Source organism: Epinephelus fuscoguttatus, linkage group LG12 (assembly GCF_011397635.1).
Source record: "Epinephelus fuscoguttatus linkage group LG12, E.fuscoguttatus.final_Chr_v1".
Taxonomy (NCBI): domain Eukaryota; kingdom Metazoa; phylum Chordata; class Actinopteri; order Perciformes; family Serranidae; genus Epinephelus; species Epinephelus fuscoguttatus.
In genome coordinates, this window is record NC_064763.1 from 26,974,270 (window position 1) to 26,997,665 (window position 23,396).

The 23,396-nt window shown below is 40.0% G+C and overlaps 3 protein-coding genes across 6 annotated transcripts; all 3 read right to left on the bottom strand.

The window, feature by feature from the left end:
- Positions 1-813: 813 nt before the first annotated feature.
- Positions 814-3,783, bottom strand: dynll2b (dynein, light chain, LC8-type 2b). The gene is made up of 3 exons (XM_049591784.1): positions 3,655-3,783; positions 2,015-2,159; positions 814-1,623 (listed from the first exon to the last, which is right to left on the bottom strand). The coding sequence occupies exons 2-3, from the start codon at positions 2,144-2,146 to the stop codon at positions 1,486-1,488; spliced, it is 270 nt and encodes an 89-aa protein (XP_049447741.1). The 5' UTR covers positions 2,147-2,159; positions 3,655-3,783; the 3' UTR covers positions 814-1,485.
- A 5,087-nt stretch (positions 3,784-8,870) lies between these two features.
- LOC125898112 (serine/arginine-rich splicing factor 1B-like) lies at positions 8,871-14,213 on the bottom strand. 4 transcript variants are annotated; one of them, XR_007450586.1, is made up of 6 exons: positions 13,766-14,213; positions 11,808-11,986; positions 11,546-11,718; positions 10,214-10,471; positions 9,824-9,910; positions 8,871-9,473 (listed from the first exon to the last, which is right to left on the bottom strand). XR_007450586.1 is itself a non-coding variant. In XM_049591782.1 (4 exons), the coding sequence occupies exons 1-4, from the start codon at positions 13,960-13,962 to the stop codon at positions 10,280-10,282; spliced, it is 741 nt and encodes a 246-aa protein (XP_049447739.1). In that variant the 5' UTR covers positions 13,963-14,213; the 3' UTR covers positions 8,871-10,279. The 4 variants fall into 4 exon arrangements, 1 of the variants encoding a protein (XP_049447739.1); XR_007450585.1 differs by having other exon boundaries at positions 8,871-9,910; XR_007450584.1 differs by having other exon boundaries at positions 9,824-10,471.
- A 2,367-nt stretch (positions 14,214-16,580) lies between these two features.
- Positions 16,581-21,714, bottom strand: pigs (phosphatidylinositol glycan anchor biosynthesis, class S). The gene is made up of 12 exons (XM_049591766.1): positions 21,626-21,714; positions 19,845-19,984; positions 19,623-19,734; positions 19,442-19,531; positions 19,242-19,333; positions 18,648-18,888; positions 18,415-18,557; positions 18,218-18,332; positions 17,954-18,099; positions 17,689-17,789; positions 17,400-17,610; positions 16,581-17,169 (listed from the first exon to the last, which is right to left on the bottom strand). Exons 1-12 carry the CDS (start codon positions 21,642-21,644, stop codon positions 16,891-16,893), a joined length of 1,689 nt encoding a protein of 562 aa, XP_049447723.1. The 5' UTR covers positions 21,645-21,714; the 3' UTR covers positions 16,581-16,890.
- Between the last annotated feature and the right edge of the window lie 1,682 nt (positions 21,715-23,396).

The following is a 23,396-nucleotide window of genomic DNA, read 5'->3' on the forward strand; positions in this document are numbered from 1 at the left end:
AATATTTATTTTAAACTTAGGGGAGAATAATTATCTTGAAATCCTAAATTGATATTATAGTGTCCTCTGTTATATGTTTCCCGAGTGTTACCCCCATCACTTTCCCTGCTGTGGGTTTATGAAACAAATTTAGAAACTATACTTTGCTTCAAAAGAGTTCCACCAGATCTTAATTTTAATTTTATTTTTTAGACATGAGCAGACTTTGATACCATGTCTGCCTGCCTGCATCTAGACTGTTATTCAGGAGCAGTAAGTTATGCCCTGTGGGCTAAATATGACCCATGATGGGATGCCAAATGGCAATCCAACTATTTTCTAATTCATAATAGTTTTTGTTTTCTCATATGAGATGCTAGAGTGCATACAATAAACATAAGAAATCTTGTTGATTAAAGTGTAGTGGAAGGGGAGGTTGCCTCAGACCTTCCAACAGTGGTCCAGGTTTTGCTTCAAATGTCCTCAAATCCTTGAAACGCCCCTGCCTACATCTGGCCTGTGAGGGACTACTGCGACTGTATTTGCTTCTTGGAAAAGATAAGTGAGGACAGCCAATATCCCCTTTGTCTGGTAAATATTGTTTATTAACTGATTCCTAATCTGTCATTTTCCAAAACTTTTCCCACAGGAAAAGCAAGATGAATATCCCTGTTCTAGGGTATGTGGGAAAAAAAACACATGCTGAAGGAAATCTGACTGGTTGGTAGCCTCAACTAACAAATTGTGTCCGTCATGACTTACAGTAACAGAATGAAGACATTTGATCTTTGTACATGCAAATGCAACAAATTCAAGGCACACATCCACACAATACACATTTTGAACCAATTTACTGTGTCAAAGTTGTTTTGTGCTCAACATGTTGAAAATATCACAATACCAAACTGCACACTAAATTACATTCCAGAGATATACAGCAGTAACATTGTAAAGATTCACAACTGAAGTGGGAACAGGAATGTTCAAGCATGTACAAAACCTGAAATCTCTTGGCATGTAACTTTCTTTATTAAGTGTAAGCAACAGTCTTGGAATTTATATTCAATCTCAGTCAACACTGAAAAGTAAAGGCATTTCAACAAAAACTGTCTGTTGCTCTTTTTAATATCATGAAAAATAAGTTATTATACAACATATCGATATGAAACAATGTACAAGGCCCGTGCATCAACGCACAGCAAAAACAATACGCAGAAACTATGCATCATGGTGAGTCTGTCAGATGTGAAAATGCTGACTGAGTGCTGGAATGGAGAGTAGTTTGAAATTGGCATTTTCTACTAATGGCACATCACCAGTCCAGGCATGACTAAAGCGCCATTCAGCGATGGTTGTAGTGTTGTAGGTGGCAAACAATAACAGACTGACGCAAGCAGGAAACCAGGAGGTAGGCATGTCTGCAGAAAGGTGGTAGCCAATGTACAGCATGGCACAGAAGTATTGTGGGCTGAATTTTAAGTAGTTTTGGGAGGGCATGTTTGGATTTCAGCCCGACTTGAAGAGTAGAATGGCCACTTGGCCCAGGTAGAAGTAGATGAAATGCTTCGTCTCATGCGTCACATAGCTGCCAAAGTTCCTCCCGACTATGCAGTGCCATGTGGGGTTGTACTTCTTGTCAAACTCCTGCAGGGGAAACAGTTACAATTAGCATTATCATAGATAAGAGGCCACTCAGCAGGTTTTGATGAATTACACCAGTGGTCCCCAACTGGTGCAGCCACAGGGTCCAGATTGCTCCTTACTCATTATTCCACTTAATACATTTAGCATCATTCTTGCATTTGGCCATGTCACTAGTTTGCCGTTTCTGTTAAGTAGCTGTTCATTAATCACTCACTCAACAGCAGAAAGCACTTCAAAAATTCATTGTACTAATTAATAAAGTGTATTTTTTTGACATATAACACAAGTATGCATGTTACTTGTAGTCAATGCAAAGGGATCCACGACCTGTCAGTTGGGAACCACTGAGTTACACCTTCGTACTACCCGTCTGATATTGATAATCATGTACCTTTTTGACAAAGGCGGCGATATCCTTCTCAATGTTGTACTTATCCATAGCCTGCATGGCACAGTCCACAGCATCCTGCTGCATCTCTTCAGACATGTCTGCATTCTTTATCACTGCCTTCCTGTCAGTCATTTTGGCTTTTAGTCTGCACAAGAGAAAAAATGTTACAGGTCATTAGTGCTAGTGTTAACAGTGAGCCTTGTTGTTTCACTTCTATGACTACAATACTGCTGCAGCCATTTGTTTATGGAAAACAGTCACCAACTGCAATTATGAGTCTGCTTATTTGCAATTACAATTTATGATTTGCAACTGAGAGTTACTGTAAATCTTCAATTAATTGCCCAGGCTATTATTTGATTAAATCACTGAACTCAATGGACCTATGTCTGAGACCGGCATCTGTATCATAGAATAGGCCTTTAACTCCTTTTACATAATTCTGTTGCTCAGCAAAGCTGGGAATACAAGTTAGTTACTTACTTGAACCAGTAAGAATCTTACTTGTGTAAAAATTAAACTTCAAAACATCATATCAGTTATGAATCATTCATTTGATCTAGCTCTGCCAGGCAGTGCAGAGATAGTTATGGCACTCAGATTACAGCACCCAGCACGCAGACACAGCACGACCTCATCCTGTCAAAACAATACAATATAACTTGGATTAAGTTTTATTAAAAGCCCTTTTGATTCTTTTGATCTGGAGGACCATTATAGGTTAAAGGAATATCAATAACTTACAAGGTAATCAGGGTGGATACATAATTTAAGGTGGCCAACATCTTGGTTTTAGGCATCTGAAGAAATTCTATGAAGAAATTAACTGCTTAGCAACCAGACCAGGCCTCTATTTGAGACAGGCCTTTAAATGTTAAAACATGTGGCTACAACAGACTTGTTAAAAAGGGACTGGGCCTTACATTACAACTGGGCTTTTGGGTGAAGTTTTACAGTAAATGACAGTGACACCTATCCAATCCAATGGAAAGGAGGCCCCAGGAAGTAGGATTACCAAGTCATCTCGATAACTTCCAGGAAAAACCTCAAACCCCTGTACATGTACTCGGTCAGACATATTGAAGCAACTAAGAGATTTAAGATAAGATTTAAACTTCAAATTATTCACATCACTGGAATACTTGATTTAAAAACCATGCATCTGAATAAATTTGTGCTAAATTCAATTCTTTCACATTGTGATTTTCTATACATTTTGAACATTCACAAATTTAGATCCGAAGAATCAAGTTAATTAATTAACATACACAAGAAGTACTGTGTGTTGTGTACAATGTGAACACAATGGGTCCTGGTTCATGATGAGACATAAAGAATGTGGTTGACGCAGCTTTCATTTTTTAACAGCATTACAACTTTGACTTGGTGCTGCGTGCATCTGCCATAGACTTACCCAGACCCAATTTACACCTATAATTTAAGTCAAGTTGTCAAATGTGCAAACTCCAATGCAAAACGATAAGAAGGTTCATTCACAGATTCTCAAGACACACACACAGGGCGAGCTTAGCATGCAGGCAGCAGAGGACTCTCACCTGCCGACAGTGAGCCAATTACATGGACATTCAACACGATAATATGTAAAAATAGATATGCAGATGTCTGCAGATATCACCTACCGTCTAACGGCTCCGTTGAACAGTTTATTGTAGCACGTTACGGGCAGCTGCACAGTTTTTGGTTCATTTATGCAAAGGAAGCGTGCGTCTCAGTTCCGCCCTCCACAGCACAGCCGCCCTCTGATTGGCTGGAAGACAGCCTCCACCCCGGTGACGGCGTTTTTCACTTGCGGACAGTGCCTGCATCTTATTTCCACCCAGAATGCACCGTTTTCACCCACACACCCTCCCTCCCTCCCCTCAGAGGAAGAGATTGATCCAGGAGGTGATCGGGTTGATCGATGGTATTGATCTGCAAAACTTGGAGAGCTTGTGACGATGTATTAGATCCAAACAGGGAGGTTAGGCATGTGTGAAGAATATTGATCCTGTGCCTGACATAAAAGAGCATACCTCTACAAAATAATAACATTAAAAACAATTTGATGCAGCTCAGATTAATTGCTTAATCCCATATTACCAAAAACTGTATAATCACCATAAAAAATTAAGCATAAGGCACAATTTGACAGTCCACACATGTCCTAAATGATCTTTTATGAATATTAAAGGCATCCAAACTCAGTTTCATCTTTCTTAAATGCAAAATGATGGTTACAGTGGTTTATCAATCAAGGACTCTCTGAACACATGTAAAGAACTGGAGGGAAAACTCAGTTAACCTCTGAAAAACAAAATGAGAATTTATGCAAAATAAATTGTGCTGAGTTTGACACTAGCAGGCTGTTTTATCTGCTGAAGGGGGAAAGTTTCTTACCTTAAATCTGATATAGACTTCAAACAGGATTTTGTAACATCACAACAAGTAAGACAGTCATAGTCAAGTTTGCAACTTCCTCAAGTGTAATATGAAAACCTCTGAAATTTACTTCACGGAGAAGTAGGGGCCAACTAATGTCTAATAGGGGAAACATCTGAAATATACAATATATTTAAATACTCATGAATTCTGGAGTTTGCAGTGAGAAGATTTTTTTTTAAAGGAAACTTTAAACAACACAAAATTTTGTTTTTTATTCTTAAAATGTGTGGAGGGGATAACAAGGTACAGCACTATCTTAAATTACCTAAAAATACTAGAAGAGAATCTATGCTGCAAATGTAAAAGGCAGGAAGGCACCTTTATCTATGCAATGTGGTCCTGTCCTTAGTTCTACCTTTCAAGACTGGCTCGGGGTGTCTGTTCCTGAATTAGTTCAACTGTGCCTCTTGGGGGACACGCTATGTCTACCCAAGATCTCCAAACCAACATTTGCTCTAGCCCTGACAGGCTTTACCTCAGCTGCTAGGGTCATCCTACGCAACTCGACTAGTCAAGTTATATGATAGCTAATCTGCATAACTGTAGATTTTTTGCCTTTTATAAAAGGACTAAACATGTCATAGGAGCTAGTCACTGAACTGAAATGAAGTACAATTGTAACATACAGATTGTGGGAATGGGTTTCTTTTGACTTGTGTCATACGTGCCATTGTTTGTTTGTTTCCAGGCTTGATGTGTAGAAGAGTTCACCTGATGATATGAGGATTGGTGCTGTGCTGATGGACTTTTGAATCATTACTGTTAAGAACACTGCAGAGATGTGTTTTTGTTTAGTGTGTGCTGTTTGTGTTTATTTATTTTTTTGTGTTGATGTTCTTAAAATAGAAAAACCTCAATAAAAAAAAACTTAAATGAAAGAAATGTCTGGAGGGTATCTTTAAGGGATTACTTATGGAAAAAGGTTTACAATTAGGATTAAAGTTTACTGTCTCAGACAAATGTACTGTGTTGAATAATGTCCTAATGCAAAGACGAGCACTGGCATTAAGAGATTGTTGGGGTTTCCTTCTGCTTTAACACCTACAGGCACAACAGACAGACCTTTCTTTATTTGGGGCCAAATGAAAATTGTTATTAGCGTTTTTAATTTATCTCTGGTGACAAGAAAATAGAAACCCTGCCCCTGCAGAGGTGGGATCATCACTACTGTTGCGTACAGCCGACAGCAACTGATGACCAAAGGCAGAGAGAATGCCACAAATTCCACCTCTGCAACGAAAGACTGCTTAGGAGAAAAAAAAAACATTTAAGTGTCACATTCCTCTGTCTTCCCTCCTCCACTGTTCATGGTTGCACTATTTACCCCTCTCCTTGTGTGTGGATCCATCCTGCACTTCGCAGCCCTTCTTATGGTTTTGAGCCATCCCAAAGAACTAGAGACGACTTTGGATACAACAAGTTGCAGAAACACCAGGGATTATTGGATCTCCAAACAGAGGTGGTCTACAGTAGGCCTATATGAAAACTATACTGATACTGTCCAGACCCAACACAGCATTTAATTATGTTTAAAAAAAACTGCAACACCTGTGTGAAGAACCACTGAGCTTTAGAGCTAGACAGGAAACAAGTAACTTTGGTAACTGTAACTTAGCTTGCTTGGAAAAAGTACATGTTATAGGCCTAGAACTGGAAACTACAGGCCTGTCCACATAGTTTCTGACTGCTCACCCTTTAAAGGTGATTCTAGAAGCAGACAAGTGCTTGGGGGGGTTCAGCTCAGGAGGTTTTAAATTTTTTTTTTTACTTACATAATAAGAGGCACAATATGGAGAGGTTAAATGATAGTTACAATGTACATCGATCTGATTCATATCTAATGTCCCCACTTGAGACATTTGTCCAGTTTTTAAATGCAGAATACATTTAAGTCCCTGAGATTCCAATGATTTCTTCCATTTCTGCAGAAAAATATGACTCCTTCCATCAATATGATGTCCTATTCTTTCCAGAGTCACAACCTCAGAGGCCAAACACTTCTACAGAGAGACAGAAGTAGGAACCTAGTGCCTATGTGAGCTTTACATCTGGGACAATATGGTGAAATTCCTGCTGGTAGTTTGCCAACTATAAATATACAGTGATATATAGATATTATGTAGGATATTTTATTGTAACTTTTAATATCTGTTGCAGATTGAGTTTCTTGAAGGCAACCATAGGATCTCTAGATTATATATTGTTGAGGGACGCTCCAAGCAAGTAGATTTACCGTGAGAAAAGATCATAAGGACGCACAGAGGAACAGGAAGTTAACTCAGGGCTGGCTGACAAAGACAGGTGTGCTACAAAAAAAATGTTCAGTGTAGAGTAGAGAGTAACAAAGGAGGATCTTCACGACAATTCAGAAACAATATGGAGCTATTGTCAAGTGTGTACTAAGATTAAAAAGTTAACTAAAGCTTTATTTTATGCAGATTTCTGTTCTGATTCTTCAGATTTGACTGCTCCTCCTCCTGTTTCTTAAAATGAACCTCCTGTTGTCCTTTTTCTCTGTTCCAGTTCCTGCTGCAGTCATGTAAAACTGTGCTGTCAAATACTACTGTTCAATTTTGATGTTAATATTTATATCAGCCATGTGTTTAATTAAGAGAATTCAGGAGATACAAGGTAACTTTACACCAGTGTACTAGATGAAACATTTTCAAGACAATTAAAAAGAAAAAGTCAATCATATAGTAGTCTGTTCTTACTGGTTTGATTCAAGCAAATAGCATGTTGCTGTCAAAAATTACTTATTAAGTACATTTTTAAAAAGTTATTTATGTTAATTGGTGGGATTTAACTAACTAATCCAACACTATACCTAAATCCTATTTAGAGAAACTTTATTTTAAACTTCACCTGTAATCAGAGGCAAATATTCCACTTTTTACTCCACTGCAGTAATATGATTGCTGGAGTTAGTAAGTACTTTACATATTTAGATTCCACATATAAAAGACACAGTGATCTTATAAAACATGACCTAATGTTGTAAGAGCAATGGCAAACCACACCTGCTTAGCTACACTTCACTTTGTCCTGGTAGAAAAGTTACAAACTAGAATGACCACCATGTGGCAGTATGCCTCTGCAAACCAGTCAAGGTGCAGTTACAGTTTACATCGTCTGTCCACTCAAATGTTGCCCTGATAGTGACAGTGCTTTAAATATGTATGTTGCTGTTAAGAAGCTACAAATCCTAAAACAACGATGCTCTACAATCAGATTCAAGGAGGACATCCAAGATTAAGGTCACCAATTCAGTACCAAATATCTCCTCTTCTGTTCCTGAGTTACGACACTGAATGACGGCCAGAAGTGTTTTTGCAGAACATTATGATGTCATAGTGAAGTTGACCATTGACCTTTTAGATATACAATGTCTTTTGTCAAATTTTGTCATAATTAACGTATGAATTCTTGAGTTATGGCCAAAAATATGTTTTAAGAAGACACAGTGACGTCGACATTTGATCACAAAAATCAGATCAGCTCATCATTGAGCCCAAGTGGAGGTTTGTGCCACATTGGAAGAAACTCCCTCAAGGTGTTCTTGAGTTATCATGTTCAGGAGAATGACAGACAAGATCACAATGACCTTGGCCTTTGAATACAAAATTTTACTTAGTTCATCGTTAAGTCCAAGTGACTCTTTGTGCCAACTGTTAAGGGATTCCCTCAAGCCATTTTTGACATACTGCGTTCACGAGAATGGGATGTACAGCCTGAAAACAAAATTACTCCAGGTTCTGCTACTGTTGGCACGGTCATAAAAACAGCACACAATTTCTGGGATTTAATATTTTAAACTTTTTCGAACAATGTTTGGACAGCTGGTCACCCCATCTATGTCTTTGTGTATTTGGAGTAACTTCTCTAGATGTTAACTTAAGCAGAGCCGAAGGGGACACTATCTCTGCTTAATTCTGGCCAGAAGGATCATCCTGTGTAAATGGACGGACTCTTCTCCAACTTATGGACGTTGGATTAAGGACGTCATCTATCATTTACAACTGGAGAAAATCTGTTTTGTCAAAGAATAAACTGCATGCTTCTTCGCCACCTGGCAATCATTTTATTCATTTCTTTTTTTCTTCTTTATTGGATTTCCTTTGATTGGTCTGTTTGTTCTTGTGTTGATGGGTGAGGTTGTCTTTTTGTCCTTACTGTTTATGTGTTTGCCAATTAATACCCTGTATATCTTTATTAAATTGCCAATAAAAATACTGTTAGAAAAAATAAAACAACACACCAAACATTATCAGGCATCAAGTCCTCCAGAAACAATTGGTATTACTTACGACTACCCCAAACACAGCTGCATGTGTTGTGGATGTCTCCATGTATTTTTGTGCCCAACCCTCTGTGGTATCAGACATTCAGAGGAAGAAAAACACCGACACGTAAGTCATGTTACTGAACGTTTTATTAAAAGAGAATAAAGCTTTAGGATACTGGAGATTATACTTAAGAAAATCTGAAATCCTCTGCAGCAAAAGACTGACCTATGAAAAAGATACAAACCACATTATGTCACATTCCCTTGTCGCATCCCAGTCCTCCCTCCTCCCTCCCTCCTCCGCTGTTAATGGCCGCCCACTATTTACCACTCTCCTTAAGCGTGTGGATCCATCCTGCACCTCCCAGCCCTCCTCCTGGTTTTGAGTGGAGCTTTGCTCTTCTTTTTTTCTTTTTTTTTTTTTTACAATTTTGAAAAACAAAAACCTGAAAAATAATCGCTCGTCACAGTGTCGTCAGCGATTGTGTCTCTGAGGTTCCACGCGAAATGGAAAAAAAATTTAGATTATATGAAAGCCAATTAGGTTGGATATTTCACTATTTCCAGTTTGATGGGGTTATGTGGACAGGGCCGGGGGTCAGGATCCTCTCCCGGTAAAATGCTCCCATGCTCCTGATCCATGTATCCATCCTGAAGCCTAATCCTAATCCTGATCTCATCCTGAATCCTGATCCGGCTCCGGAATGGGGGGACAATGTGCCCAGTCCAAACCTTCAGAATACCAGCAGAACCAAAGAGAAGGAGGCAAGTTAGAAACACACCTTCAAAAAATACTAAAATAAAATGTCAACAAATGCATCTACCAGGGAGTTTACTTTGAGAAAATCAGGGAACACTCTCTACAATCAGTCCCAAAAAAACTTAAGATTTACTTTGGAGACTTAAAGACAAACAAAAGCAAAAAAAAACACGAGCTTTGGGTCTCTGAATACAAACTGGTAAACACAACTTGTAACAACTGAAAACATTCAATAACGGCACTCTACGGTCAAGTGTATGTAAAAAAAACTGAACAGCCTCATAATGCAGATTTTAAAATTGACAAGGCACAGCCATCATACCATTGGTGCCATATTTGACTCCTCCTCCTGTTTATCTTAATATGAAATGTTTCCTCTGTTCCCCATCCTATCCTGTTCCTCTGAACTCTACAGAGAGACACACAAGAAGGTCAAAGGACAGTAGTATATGCTTAAAAGAAGCAAAATCTTTCCAAAGGAAACAAAACATAAAGTGTACAACAAGGACAAGCAGAAGAAAAGTACAGAGAGGGGTGGGGGATGGTTGGCAGAAAACTGATGTTGATGAGAAGGGGAAAAGGGAAAAACAAGCAGGCCGTGTACAAAAATGAAAACTAAAAAAAAAAAGAAAAATGCAACAAAAAGTGGGGGAACAGGTAACACATAAGACAGTGTAAACAGGTAACATGAGGTGATCCGTGGTGAGTATACAGGATTTGTTGAGTGAAGTGAAGATGTCCTCTCCGGCTCTGCAGCACACCATTAGCTAAGATGGATCTAGGTGCGGGAGCGGGAGCGGGAACGGGAGCGCCGAGGAGAGTAACGTGGAGACCCTCTTCTGCGACGTGACCCACTCTTGCTTCTGCTACGGCTGCGACTTCGGCTGCGACTGCGGCTACGAGAGCGGGAACGACCATAGCTGGGGCTGCGAGGACCGTCCACCTTCACACGGATGTAGGCTGTCTCTCCCTAAACACACACACACACACACACACACACACACACACACACACACACACACACAAATACACACAATTAAGCATCCATTACCATGTTTAAGTTGCTGCATGAGACTCAGGTAGACAGAGGAAGAAAATAACTGCAGTCACAATAAATGTTAGGGGAATCATATCAGAGCTTAAAACTGCATCTGTACATTTAATATGTTTACAGATGCAGTTGCTGAAGTAGCACATGGACCTGTGCTTTGGTCCATATCCTTGGCTTGATAAGTGGCAGTGCACGCATGCAAAGATGTTCATTAGCCACATCAAATCCCAAATTGGACATCATCTTTAAAGCCCAGTTCAAAAGCCCAAGCCCAAGTTTTAAAAACTTCTATATTACACTATATGAACACTTCCCCAAAAGGCAACAGGTCACACTAGACTTTAAAACTGAAAAGTAACTCTTATGCAATGAAAGTGAAATTAAACTGCTTGAGGGCAGCAGGAATAAGGAGTTGGGCTCAACTCTCTGTGCTGCTGAAGCTGACTGGGAACCTGCAGAGAGTATTTTTTTGCCAGTGTTTAGTTTGCGCTTCTCATAGCGTGACTGACTCACACGCCTATCTGCTTGTTATACTAACTTAAGCAAATGTTGCTAACGGCATACAGATAAAGGTTTCCAGGTGGAACCGGGTGAGCTTTTGTACCACATCATGTGCAGCAATGTGCATACTGTGTATTTTGCATATGGCTTTGTGCACCGAACCGTCACCCCCATCCGTGATGATTCAGTATGAAAACACAAACTGTTACAGCTTTACTATATATGGATGTTTGTTTGGCCCAAAGTATTATGATCATTACAGCTTATTCTTAGCATGCTACCATCACTGTCAAATTCACTCCATCATGGATAACAAGTATAGCCAGAATTATGATGCAAAGCAACATCACATAAGCATTCAAACTTTACTTACTGCCTGGTCATTTTCACCTTCACTCCCTCTTTCTTCATCTGAGAAACATTTCAATTCCAAACTGTAGTCCCACAGCCATTCCTTACTAAGTTAGCCTGAAGCTGTAACCCTGTACGTACCTCATGAGAGCGAAACTTGGTGTTATTCAACTGACGGACAGCGTAGGTCATGTCTTCTTTGCGTACAAACTCCACCACTCCGGTGCCATCACGGTACACATCAGCGTAACATACATCACCTGCCTCTCGCATGTGATCCTTCAGGTCCTGCCAGCTTCCACTGGAAGGAAGACCTGACAGGAAAAGGTGGTTCAAGACTCAGAAACACATCTTAGATAAAAGAGATAAGCAAAACCTGCAGAGTGAGGAACACATCACCCACCTGACACAAGCACCCTGTATTCCGAGCGTCGGGAGGGGGGACCATGCCTTCCCCTCTGGGGGCCCATTGGTCCACCTCCACCACCACCACCTCCACGTCCACTTCTAGGAAACTCAACACGCAGGCGGTAACCATCGTAGTCGTAACCATCACGCCCACTGACAGCATCCTCAGAGTCCCTGAAATCCAACAGTTAGCAATCATCAAATTTCACATCAGCCAAATTAAAAAACACTCATACAGAGCGTTACTAGTTAACTAATCTATAATTGCAGTTCTAAATTATACCCGTCGTCCTGTGGTTTTATGAACAAACTGGTTGGCCAGGTTACAGGCAGCACAGCATGTGGTTTTTAAGAACCTGTTCTTAAAAACCACATGCTGGTTGGGTGCTACCCAACTTAAACTCACAGAATGGTTTGTAAGACACACCATAGTACCTGGATAAAACTAACTACAGTCTACAACAGCTCTGGATGAGGGCAGCCTAAATATTAGAAACACCTCTCTCAATATAATATAACACGATTCAATAGCATCACAAACTACTTCCTGAAAAATGACATGTAAATGTATCAATAGACGATAAAATAAGATACACCTTTATTGAATTATTGAAACTTGGTTGTTGCAGCAGTACAAGGACAGAAAAATAAACAGATAAAATAGGCTATAAAAAGTATATAATCAAAAACAGAATCAAAATCGAAAGCATTTGGAGACAAATGACGTGGTAAAGTGACTGTCAGTAATGGTGTGTTAAGTAAAGTGACATAAATAAACTGACATAATAGTATAATATGGTACATTATTATATAATAGAGGATCTGAGACATCGTTTCAGGTAAAGTATGGTGATACAGAATAGCAAAACATTTCAAACTCAAATGCCAAAAAAGTTGGGAAGCTGAAAAACAGAATGCAGTGATTTGCAAATCTTTTCTGACCTTCATTCATTCATTTGTGCCTTATCTAAATATACACTTATTATGAATTTGATGCCTGCCAACACCAAAAAAAGTTAGGACAGGAGCAACAAAAGACTGGGCTGGAACATCCCATGTGTAAATAGGTTAACTGGTAACAAATTATAATATCATGACTGAGTTTGAGAGAAGCATCCTGGAAAGGCTCAGTTGTTCACAAGCAAGGACGCTGACAAGGACAAAGGGCTGTGTGGGCAAAGTGTCCAGCAGTTTAAAAACAACAATTCTCAAGGCAAGGATTTTTTTTTTTTTTAAATCTCTGCACATATGGGCAAGGCCGATAATCAACATTATATGCAAAGACCTTTGACCCTTCAGGCAGCACTGCATTGAAAAAACCAACAGGACTGTATAAAGGATATTGCTACATTGGCCTGGAATTGTTTTTTGGAAATCATGGACGATGTGTCCTCTGGGACAAAAGACCATCCAGATTGTTACCAGCCCAAAGCTCAAAGCCAGCATCTGTAATGGTATGAGAGAGTACCCATGGCATCATGGGTAGCTTGCTGATCTGTGAAGGCACTATTAATGCTTAGAGGCACATATGAGTTTTGGAGCAACATATACCGCCATCCAGACGATGTCTTTTTCAGGGGCTGCACTGCTTAATTCAAATTTACAATACCAAGACACATTCTGCACGTGTTACAAGAGCATGGCTTCAACCGGTCCAGCTTCCTTATAACGTGTTGCAGGCATCAAATTCAGAATGAGTGTATATTTAGAAAACCAGTTTATCAGCTTGAACGTGAAATATCTTGCCTTTAAAGTGACTTCAGCTGCCTACAGGTCACGAAGCTTTTACAAAACACTGCATTCTGTTTATATTCACGAATTCAAGAATAGTGCAGCAACACAACATATTTTATTGTGTGTGCCTATTTATATGAGTGCATATCCATCTTCTGGAAACAGACTAGGGTGTAAGATAGCACAAGTGAACGTCAACGTTGAGACACGGCAGCTCACCTCGGGTCGTCGAACTGCACGAAGGCAAATGGTGGCCCTCCTCTTCGGTTTTTCAGATCAATATCCCGAATGGGTCCATATTTGTAAAACAGGTCTTCGACGTCCTGTGAGCGGATGTCCGGAGGGAGATTCCCCACGTAAATACGACAGTCGTTACTCCCTGCTGGTCCCCGAACTACACCGCCGCCGCCTGACATGTTAGCATAAGCAAGCTAACAATAACAGTTAGCTAAGGAAGTTAGCAAGCGGGCTAAACAGATTTCCTCCGACCGAAGAAGCGACGGAGTGACGCGTTGGTTGCTCGCGGAATATAAGATACTGTCGGGGATTTTCTCGTTAATTACTTAGCTAATTTTACAGCTGAAAACCTTCAGGTTAATATCAAAACGATCAAGAGTAAAAGTTGTAAGCGGCAGCTCCGTACAACTACCGCGTCGTATTCTTCTTCTGTGGTGCGACGGAGTGGATCACAACTTTTAAAGGTGCGCACACCGCCACCTACTGCACTGAGTGTGAATAACACCCTACAGTATATGTTAGTTGGAGCTGAAAAGTTCATTTAGTCTTGGAAACAGAAGTTTACAAAACAGTCTCACATCAAGGTCCATTCAAGAGCTGTTGTGGAGCTTTCTGTCATAACAAATGACCTGCAAACCGTACAAAAAAGTAAATTTTAGCTTCTTCATTGCAAAACAACGATGGAAATATCTGCTGAGGGACTGTTTGTTACTTATGGAGGAGAGGTGGTGGTGCAAAAAGGGGAGGCATGTCAAATCATTTTTCAGCACTGGGAAGGGACTTGTGTTTTTTATTTTGGTTGAGGCAACATGCGGGCCGGTTTGGAAGGCATGTTTTCTTTAAAAACCACGTAAATTACACCATTTATCATTAGCCTGAAACAGTAAAATCATAAATAATCATTGAACTTCCAAACATCTGATGGTCCTCGGACACATCATGTGGATGCTTATGTCATAAAAACCCCCGCAATAAATCTGATCTTAAAATAGTGATATTTCATCTAAATCAATTTATTCTACGTCTAAAATTTGGCCAAAAATAAACCATTTGCAGGAGGATTCTGTCTTCAATTTTTGAATTTCAAAAATGAAAGGGTAAGTTTTAAAAATCTAATAACTAATTTATGGTGGAGGGAGGGTCATACATTTTCTGACAGTCACTCAGGGAGGCTCACAGAAACATACTTGTAGCTTCAGGGTGGGTCAAAATGAAATAATAATAATAACAAGTCCCATCCAAGCCACCACCCTCCTCTGAAAAGTAAAGAACAGTACCCAGTGAAAACTATGTGATATGGAAGAGTAAAAAACAGAAATAAACATCAATAGTTATCATTTAATGCTGTGTCCGTCATTCTTTTTACTGATAATCAGCATGATTTACATGTGTGCTGTCATAGGTGTAGATTAGGTGGGGACACAGGGGACATGTCCATCCCAATATTTAGAACATACGTTTGTCTCCCCTAATAAAAACATAAAAGACGGAGAGGACTTTTATTATGAAAAAAAAAGACATTTACACTTTAAATTGATGCAGAAAAAGTATAGAGTGTTGCATAAAAATTCAGCAGACTACAGGAAAGCATGTGTTGATTATGAGACGGTGGGCAGCTGGGCACAGAAATGCATGAGGCCCCACTATCTCTGCAACACAGCGGCAAGTCACACAGACTTTGTAGTGGTTCTGCCTCATTTTTTGTTCTTTTGCGTCGTTTTGTAGTTGTTATGCAACTCTTTGTGGTTTTATGTCTCTTTATGGCTGTTTTTCCCATTTCTGCAGTTCCTTTGCATCTTTTTTTGTCTTCTCGAGTCTCTTCCTAGTCGGTACATAGGAATCTGATTAACATTTTGCAGATGAAGGCCAGGGAGGGCCTAACACTTTCTGCCCCTGGGTCTGTGCCCAGAATTATTTAATGGTCAAAGTTTTCTGGCGGAGGACAACCAAACTCCAAACGTCCCCCCCAGTGCTGAAATTAACGCCCTTGGTTACTGGTCAGAGCGTGGATTCTGACCTCATTTTTCAGGAGCTATTAATAGGCCCCAGTGTCAGGGACATTCTCATCACCAGTGAAAGATGTCTTTGCTGTAATAGCCAATTTCTTTTTCAGTTAAACTTGTATTATGTGCCGTTTGGGATAAGTCGGTGACCTCATGTAAGCAGTAGAGAACCTGTCCTGTAAAACTGTTTTGCTGTAAATGTAAATTATACTGACTTATTCTGAGAGAGAAACAGCTTTTTTTGTCTTCTGTACGTACAAAATTGAATTTACTGTAAATATTTTATTTGTCTTCAAACCCATCATTTGCTTCATGTTTATTTCCTTAGTGTGTGCAGGCAATGTCCTCCACATATTCAATTAAAAGCAGTTACAAAATGAGGCTTGAGGTGAGACTGTTTTGTCAACAGTCTGTATCTTTTCTTGGCCCTTTTCACATTTAAAAAAAATATATGAAAATACAAAGTGAATATATCACTGAGGATGCATTGCCGACTTGCTCATGTCACATTCAGGATCGGTCAATGACCCCTGCTGTAGTACAAACACAAATGCATTGGACTAGCAAGACAAACAATTAAAAAACCTCTGAATCACAAACTGATGAAGACAGCAAGATGCAATGCTGTGAAAAAATATATTAAGTGGACCTTATGTTAATGTTATTTAGTTAGTTTACTTCTTTCAGCCTCAACTTAGACAAAATTGGTGTAAGTTGCTTTAGGAGTGCCTGCTCAACTTTATATAAATCAGATTATTCTTATTCTCTTGCTAATTAAAGCGCAAAAACACGAGTTAAAATTTAAGTCTTTATTTGTTAATAACTTAGAATAGAAAGTGAAATTCAAATATAAAACTTGTTCACATTTACAACAATTCAAGCTTTCCAGTATACAGTGTCACACCTCCACGCTAGCCGTTCATTAAAATCTTACAATAAACACAATTCCTGGCATCAAACAATAAAAATCATACATGACTGCAATTCCACACCCCAATGCTGCCAATGAGTTTCTCTTCATGCATACCTTTGGGCCTAAATGCCAAGGCCACCAATAAAACCATTTGTTCATGTTTTTTGCTGTTGTTGTCACATCGGTGTTTCTCAGTCCTTCTTGGCTTGCTTCTCTCTGCGTCTCTGTCTGGCCTCAGACACTATTTTGAGCAGTGACAGCAGAATGGGCACACACATGGGCAGGAAGAGTGGTATGTAGATGGCAAACTTCTGGTCGTCGGGAAAGTAGAGGAGGTGGAGGAGTGAAGGGTCAAAGAACGCCCTCTCTGATGCCAAGATGGCCTCTTTACTGTACTGCAGAGCAAAGCCGAGGTTCCCCGCCTCCAGCTCGGCCACAGCCAGCTGCAGAGATGTGACGGCACTGGACACCTGAGGGGCAGCAATGACAATCGCAGGTTGGACACAACCAGTGCAATTATGGGAAAGAGAGTGGCATAATACACTTTGTTTAGAGTCTACATATCGAATTAGGTACTGTAATTCCTTCATTCATTCACTCTTTCAGCCTGACGTGTTAGTTAGTAAGTATACCTTTTATACACACTCATATCTGCTCACAAATACACACAAACCTACTGATCGATGCAGCTGCGTCTTACCTGTTCAGCAATGTTGTCGTTGATAACAATGTTTCCTATCTGGTCCAGTAGCTGTGCCAGTGAGGTGATGGTGGTGGTTGCTGTTGCGACATTTTCTACACTCCGACTCCACATGAGACGGTCCAGCTCCCAATCAGCTAGTCCTGCACTGCCACATGGTGCCACTATGAAGCCAGGGGGAGGAGTGGACGACTGCACTCCCAGCAACAGTCTGACAGGCATGGTGAAGGAGAGTTACCTTTTGTCTACAGGAAAACCAATATCCGTCATACTGTAGGCGTCCACTTACCGAAGCTGTGCGAGGAAGACTCCCATGACTTTGGCCATGTTGATGCTGATGTCAACGGGGAACACGGCCTCTTGTCCATAGAAACCATTAACATTATACACCTAAGAAGACATGGATAAGACATTAAAGACAACAAATAAGAGTGTAAAATCACTAACAATGCATAGCTAACAAAGTATTAACAGAACATATTCACTTATAATCAGTTATAACCATTCGCAGTATTTACACTACTGTCACCCAGCATTGCTCTTTATTATCTTACCATGATGCCACCCCAACGCGGGGAGTGAAACGCATTAGACGGCACTTCCTGTTTCCTGTGGTCATGAATGTAAAGGGGTGAATGGTGGGCATCTGGGACGTACAGAAGAAAATTCAACACCGGGTTGGAAGATGCAGCATTTGAGCCTAAAATTCAAATACAAAAAGATACAGATATAAACACACCGGAACAAACTCCACCACATTTCTGCTTTTGGCAACCATGATAAACCTTCAGTGTGTGTGTGTGTTGTTTTTTTTTTACCCAGTCTAGCCTCCACAGGGTTGATGACATGTGCGAGGCTGTCAGAGTTGAGTATGTAGGCGCTGCGGCTGCTGTCAAAGCGTGGGTTGACACCAAGCATGGCATAGTACAGGGTCTGTAAGGGAAATATGTTTATCAAAATATAGTAGCTGCACATCTTGTCATTGTGCACATTCACTCACTTGCACTCACTGTACCTGAGAGTCAATGCTAAAGTTGGCCACAGGGGCCAGTTTTGTAAGCAAAGGTTGGATGTAGGTCTGCACAGCTCCCTCTACGTCCCAGTATAGCCGGTGTGACTTTGGGTCTGGGTTCAGCAGACTGAATGTTATCTCATAACCTAAAGAGAAGATAAGAACAAGCAGTGTTCATATAGTTGAAGCATATATTAACTGGAACAAGTCTACTTTATGACAGTGCTGAAACAAACCTGGGCTGGATTTAAAGGCCCTCATACTGTCAGCGATGCTCTCTTTGTTGCCAGGGCTGAGACGGACCCTGTCGCTGAGGGCTGCAGTGATGTCGGTGTGGCTGAAGGACATCACCTGCAGCACCTGCTTGATCCGAGGCTCCAGGTGAGCCAGCAATTGATCTATTGTCTTGCCCACTCTCATCTGAGCACCAACACGCAGCAGGGCTGTCCGTCGCTGACCAACATACACATCCACATCCTGAGGGGAATGAAAATACAGGTCAGTATTGGGTATTGTATTATCTTCTGCTTATCCAGTACTGTGTTTAGACAGTTACTGGTTCAACTCTTAGCAGTAATGACAGTATATATTTGACTAATTATATCCTTTCAGTAGATATGCTGCTTGACTCCACAGAGATCCATGAGCTCAGAAAACCTCATTTCAACATTCACCAAAGCATTAAACTACACAGAGACTTTTAATTAGACTATCAACACATACACACATATAAAAAAACTTAAGACATAAAGAATACGAAAGGGTTAACGGTAGCCAAACAATACTCTTTAAAACTGAATCTAGACAATCAAAAAACTGAGAGTTTTAACCTCAGGCAGAAGTGAGGATGACTCTGGGATCACATACACAACCAAAGACCCACACGGACTCTCACTGAGTGTGTGCAGAGAAAGATCTGCCTCTAAAGAAGAAGAATGAGAGACAGAGAGACATTACTGCCTGTGTTCTTACACCAAGATAATAAAATACTGGGCTGAAGGCTGTATATGACAGGCAGACAACATCTCACCCGCAGCAGAGGGCTGGTTCAGAGCATCCTCCTCCATGATTGTAGCTGTGCGGTACCTTGTCTCGTACCTGTACCTCAAAGTTGTGTCCTCTGGAAACAAAAGAATTTGAGACAATAATTACCCTGCAGTCTTCATATTTTGTTACCAGCAGATCATAGACAGAGTTCATAAATAAATCACCATCTACTGCATGCTCCTCATCTTGTGTCTGTGTCAGTGGGACCTTCTTCTGCTGTTCTGGCGTCACCGTTCCACGTGCAAACACAACCTCCACATCAGCACTCAACTGAAGCTAAAAAATAAAATAGATAAAGAGAGGGACATTTTTATAAAGTTACATTTGTGTATTATACCTGGAAGATAGAATGGATGTGTAATTAATAGCAAGAAGCATGAACACACCTGCAGATCTGCCAATTCATTTATCTGACTGACAGGCAACCAGGCGCGGTATGTTTCAGTTGTTCGCCACCACAGAGGGACTCCTACGATGATGACCACCGCTGCTATGGACAGAGCAGCAAGCTGGCCACGTCTACGTTCTGAGAGACAAACAGAGACAGTGAGACAGATTAGCTTCAAGGCATAACATACACATACCGTATATATACTAGGGGTGGGGGAAAAAAATCAAAACAGCATAGTATTGCAATATTTTGAGTGGCGATATTGTCGATACATGGGTGCAAAGTATCAGTTTTTCATTATAGAAACTATTAATTCTGCAAATACAAATTAAACTTTTGGTAGCCGACTAGAATAATAAAAATCAATTGTTTTTTCAGTCCATTAGATACATGTTGCTGCAATAAAAATTAGTTAAGTGAGATGAACAGAGTGAAAACTATCTTATGAGATAAAAACAGATGTTGATAAAGTTTGCAGTTGAAAAATGTAATAATATGCAATCAGACAACTTTTACCACTGTCTCAGACCACAATTAGCTTGTTAGGGCTATGGCTTGTTCACAATCATTGTTAGGAAAGGCCAGGTGATGCAAATGGCAAAGCCTTATAAATATTCTGACTCCTGAAACCTTGTCCCGTCAATCAGCAGCCATGGGTTCCTCTGAAAAGCTGCCTAGAACTCTGAAAACTAAAATGATTGATGCCCACAAAGCAGGAGGAAGCTTTAAGGAGATAGCAAAGTGTTTTCAGGTAGTTGTTTCCTCAGTTTGTAATGTAATCGTGAAATGGCTGTTAACAGGAACTGTGGAGATCAAGTTTAAGTCCAAGAAACTCTCTGAGACAGCTGCTCATAGGATTACAAGAAAGACAAATCTGTCAGAGGTTTTGCCATGGCATCATGGCATTTACACTGTGGTTGTTGTCTCTGTATTATCTCTGGTTATGTTAGGCCATAGTGGGCAATTTTGCAGATCAATGCAGAGAACTGTTATATGGCAATAATGGATATTATATGTGTTTTACATTGTTGTGACGGATACCTTGATTTGTCACTAGATTAACCAATGACAGGAACTCCTGTCTCGTATTTTACACATTAACAGTCTGCCAACCTAGCTGACAAACTGAAGTTGAAGTTAAATAGTTCCTGTATCATGGCATACAATATATATACGTTTATTACACATTACCTGTAAGTGCACACACTATGGCAGAGGATTAATCATTGGTTAAATTATGTTTACATATATTTGTTTATTCCATAACAGGCTAAGCTAGGTGCTGTATAACCTATAACAGACCTACTCAGGACTTTGTTAAAGTATTACAATGCAAAGATGTACAGTCTGGCAGAGGCAACATCAATTGGTCAACACAGGAAATTGCAGCAAGAATCTGGTTTAGTTTTAAAGCTAGAAAAATACAATATATGGGGAAAATATGACGTTTTAGTCCGTCTGGAGGAATTAATAACTCTAATGTTTCCGCTCACTATAAAATAAAACATACATAATGAACACTAAAGACATAAGGCAGCAATAAAACAGTGAAAGCTTGTTAGAGCATCATTGCTGCAACTGCTGGTGCGGCTAGCTAGCTGTTAGCTTCAGAGGGTGTTGGGGAAACAGTCTCCTGCTCGGGTCGCTATGACTGTTGTACGCGTTAAATATGCTCTAACAAACTGCTGTAAATGTGTGTAATCTGCTGCAAACGCTGCCCGTTTCTGTAGGAGGAAAATAATTCATAAAAAATCCAGTTATGATGACTCTACTCACCCACTTCCGTGGTAGCCATTTCTGTCAATGAACTGAACGGAGTGCGTTTGTTGTTGGGACACAAGCAGTGAAAGTCACATGACCGCCATTGATCGGAAAACTGGCAGGCGATTTGCCGGTGACAAACAACAAACGCACCCCGTCCAGATATATGGCAACAATTTCATCACATTTAACTAGAGATTGTAATATACAACTTTCCGTCTCTCCTTTCTGACACAGAGAAGGCGAGAAGACAGTACGTTGGTTCGAGATCCAGTGACGGACAGTTACCGCCGGGACACGCCGTGAAAATATCAAACGGACAAACACTTTGTGAGAAGTTGGTAACCAGCGCCCCCATGTGGTGGTTTAAATGTTAGCCGACACATTTCCAAAAATGCAGAGATTAACACTGATTTTTCCTTAAATGCAGTGTGATCAGAAATGTAGAAACCGTGTGTCAACTTATTTTTTTTTTCTTATTTATTTATTTTTTTGTTAAGCGTTAACACCACATACATTTTTATTCTTTCTGATGATATTTGTCTGCACTCTTCTGTGCAGGGTTTTCATTATTTTGTCCACTTTGTGTACACACCTGAGGGAAGGAAGTTCATAAATTATTGTAAGAGATTGACAGATAAACAATTCAAAATATAGGCTAATTTCTGATCACTGTCGTTGATGCAAACAAAAGTGGATCAGATCAGTGCATCAGATAAAAATGTAATCCTTTTTTGATTTATTAACTTTAATTATCCAGAGAGATTTTATGGGGAAAAGGCTGTGATTTTCAGAGACACCCTGTGCAGCAATGATAGCAGGTTCACACAACACTGCAACAGTTGCCCAGTACAACCACAGTGTGTTCTGTTGACATTGAGCAGCTTTACTGGAGCAGTGGGGAGCTAAGGGGATTGCTCAAAGGCAACTCAGTGGTGGCATTCTTTTTTTACTTTGCCCATCCAAATTTATTAAGCTGATCTCAGGGGCCATACTGGTGACTTTCTGGTCTGACCTTCAAGCCACTAATGCAAGATTTAGCTGTCTTGTGTTACTGTTGCTGAATGTTTGTGGGTTGAAGAAATTCTCCCACTTATTAAACTAAATGAACTTTTTTTAAACTCTCTTGGATCAGCTGGAAAATGCATCAACACAAAGTTAAAAACATGGCTGATTTTCTGAGCTCATAAAAAGTTGGCTTTTTAGAGATACATGCTTCTCACAGGATGTTGTTATGACCCTATAGAATATGATGCAATATGATGCATTTCTGTTAATTAAACTACCCAATTGTATTCAAACAGTTTAAGAATAGCACAGCCTTAAACAATTACAGCAGTAAAAGGCAACTTGCACACTATTAAAACTATAATATTAATTCATTCAACATATGTCGGTGTAATAGTGAACACTGGGGGGCATTTTTCTGCAGAGTGAGTCATTTTACTTTTGATACTTTGAGTTAATTTTGCTCATAATACTTACATATTTTCACTTAAGTACCATTTTGAATGCAGGACTTTTACTTCAAGTACTTTAGCGGTGTGGTGCTGATAGTCAGGGTAACCACACCTTCTTAAACATCAAATTCAAGGACATTTCAACAACTGTTAGGGATGGATCCTGGTGCGTGTCAATTTTGAGGGCCCAGTGTGTAGGATTAAGGGCCATCTGCTGAAATAAATGGTAAATAATATTCATAACTATGTTTTCATTTATCTATGATCAGTTTAAGCTAAAAATCATTGTGTCTAAATGACCTTAGAACGAGCTGTTTTATATATAC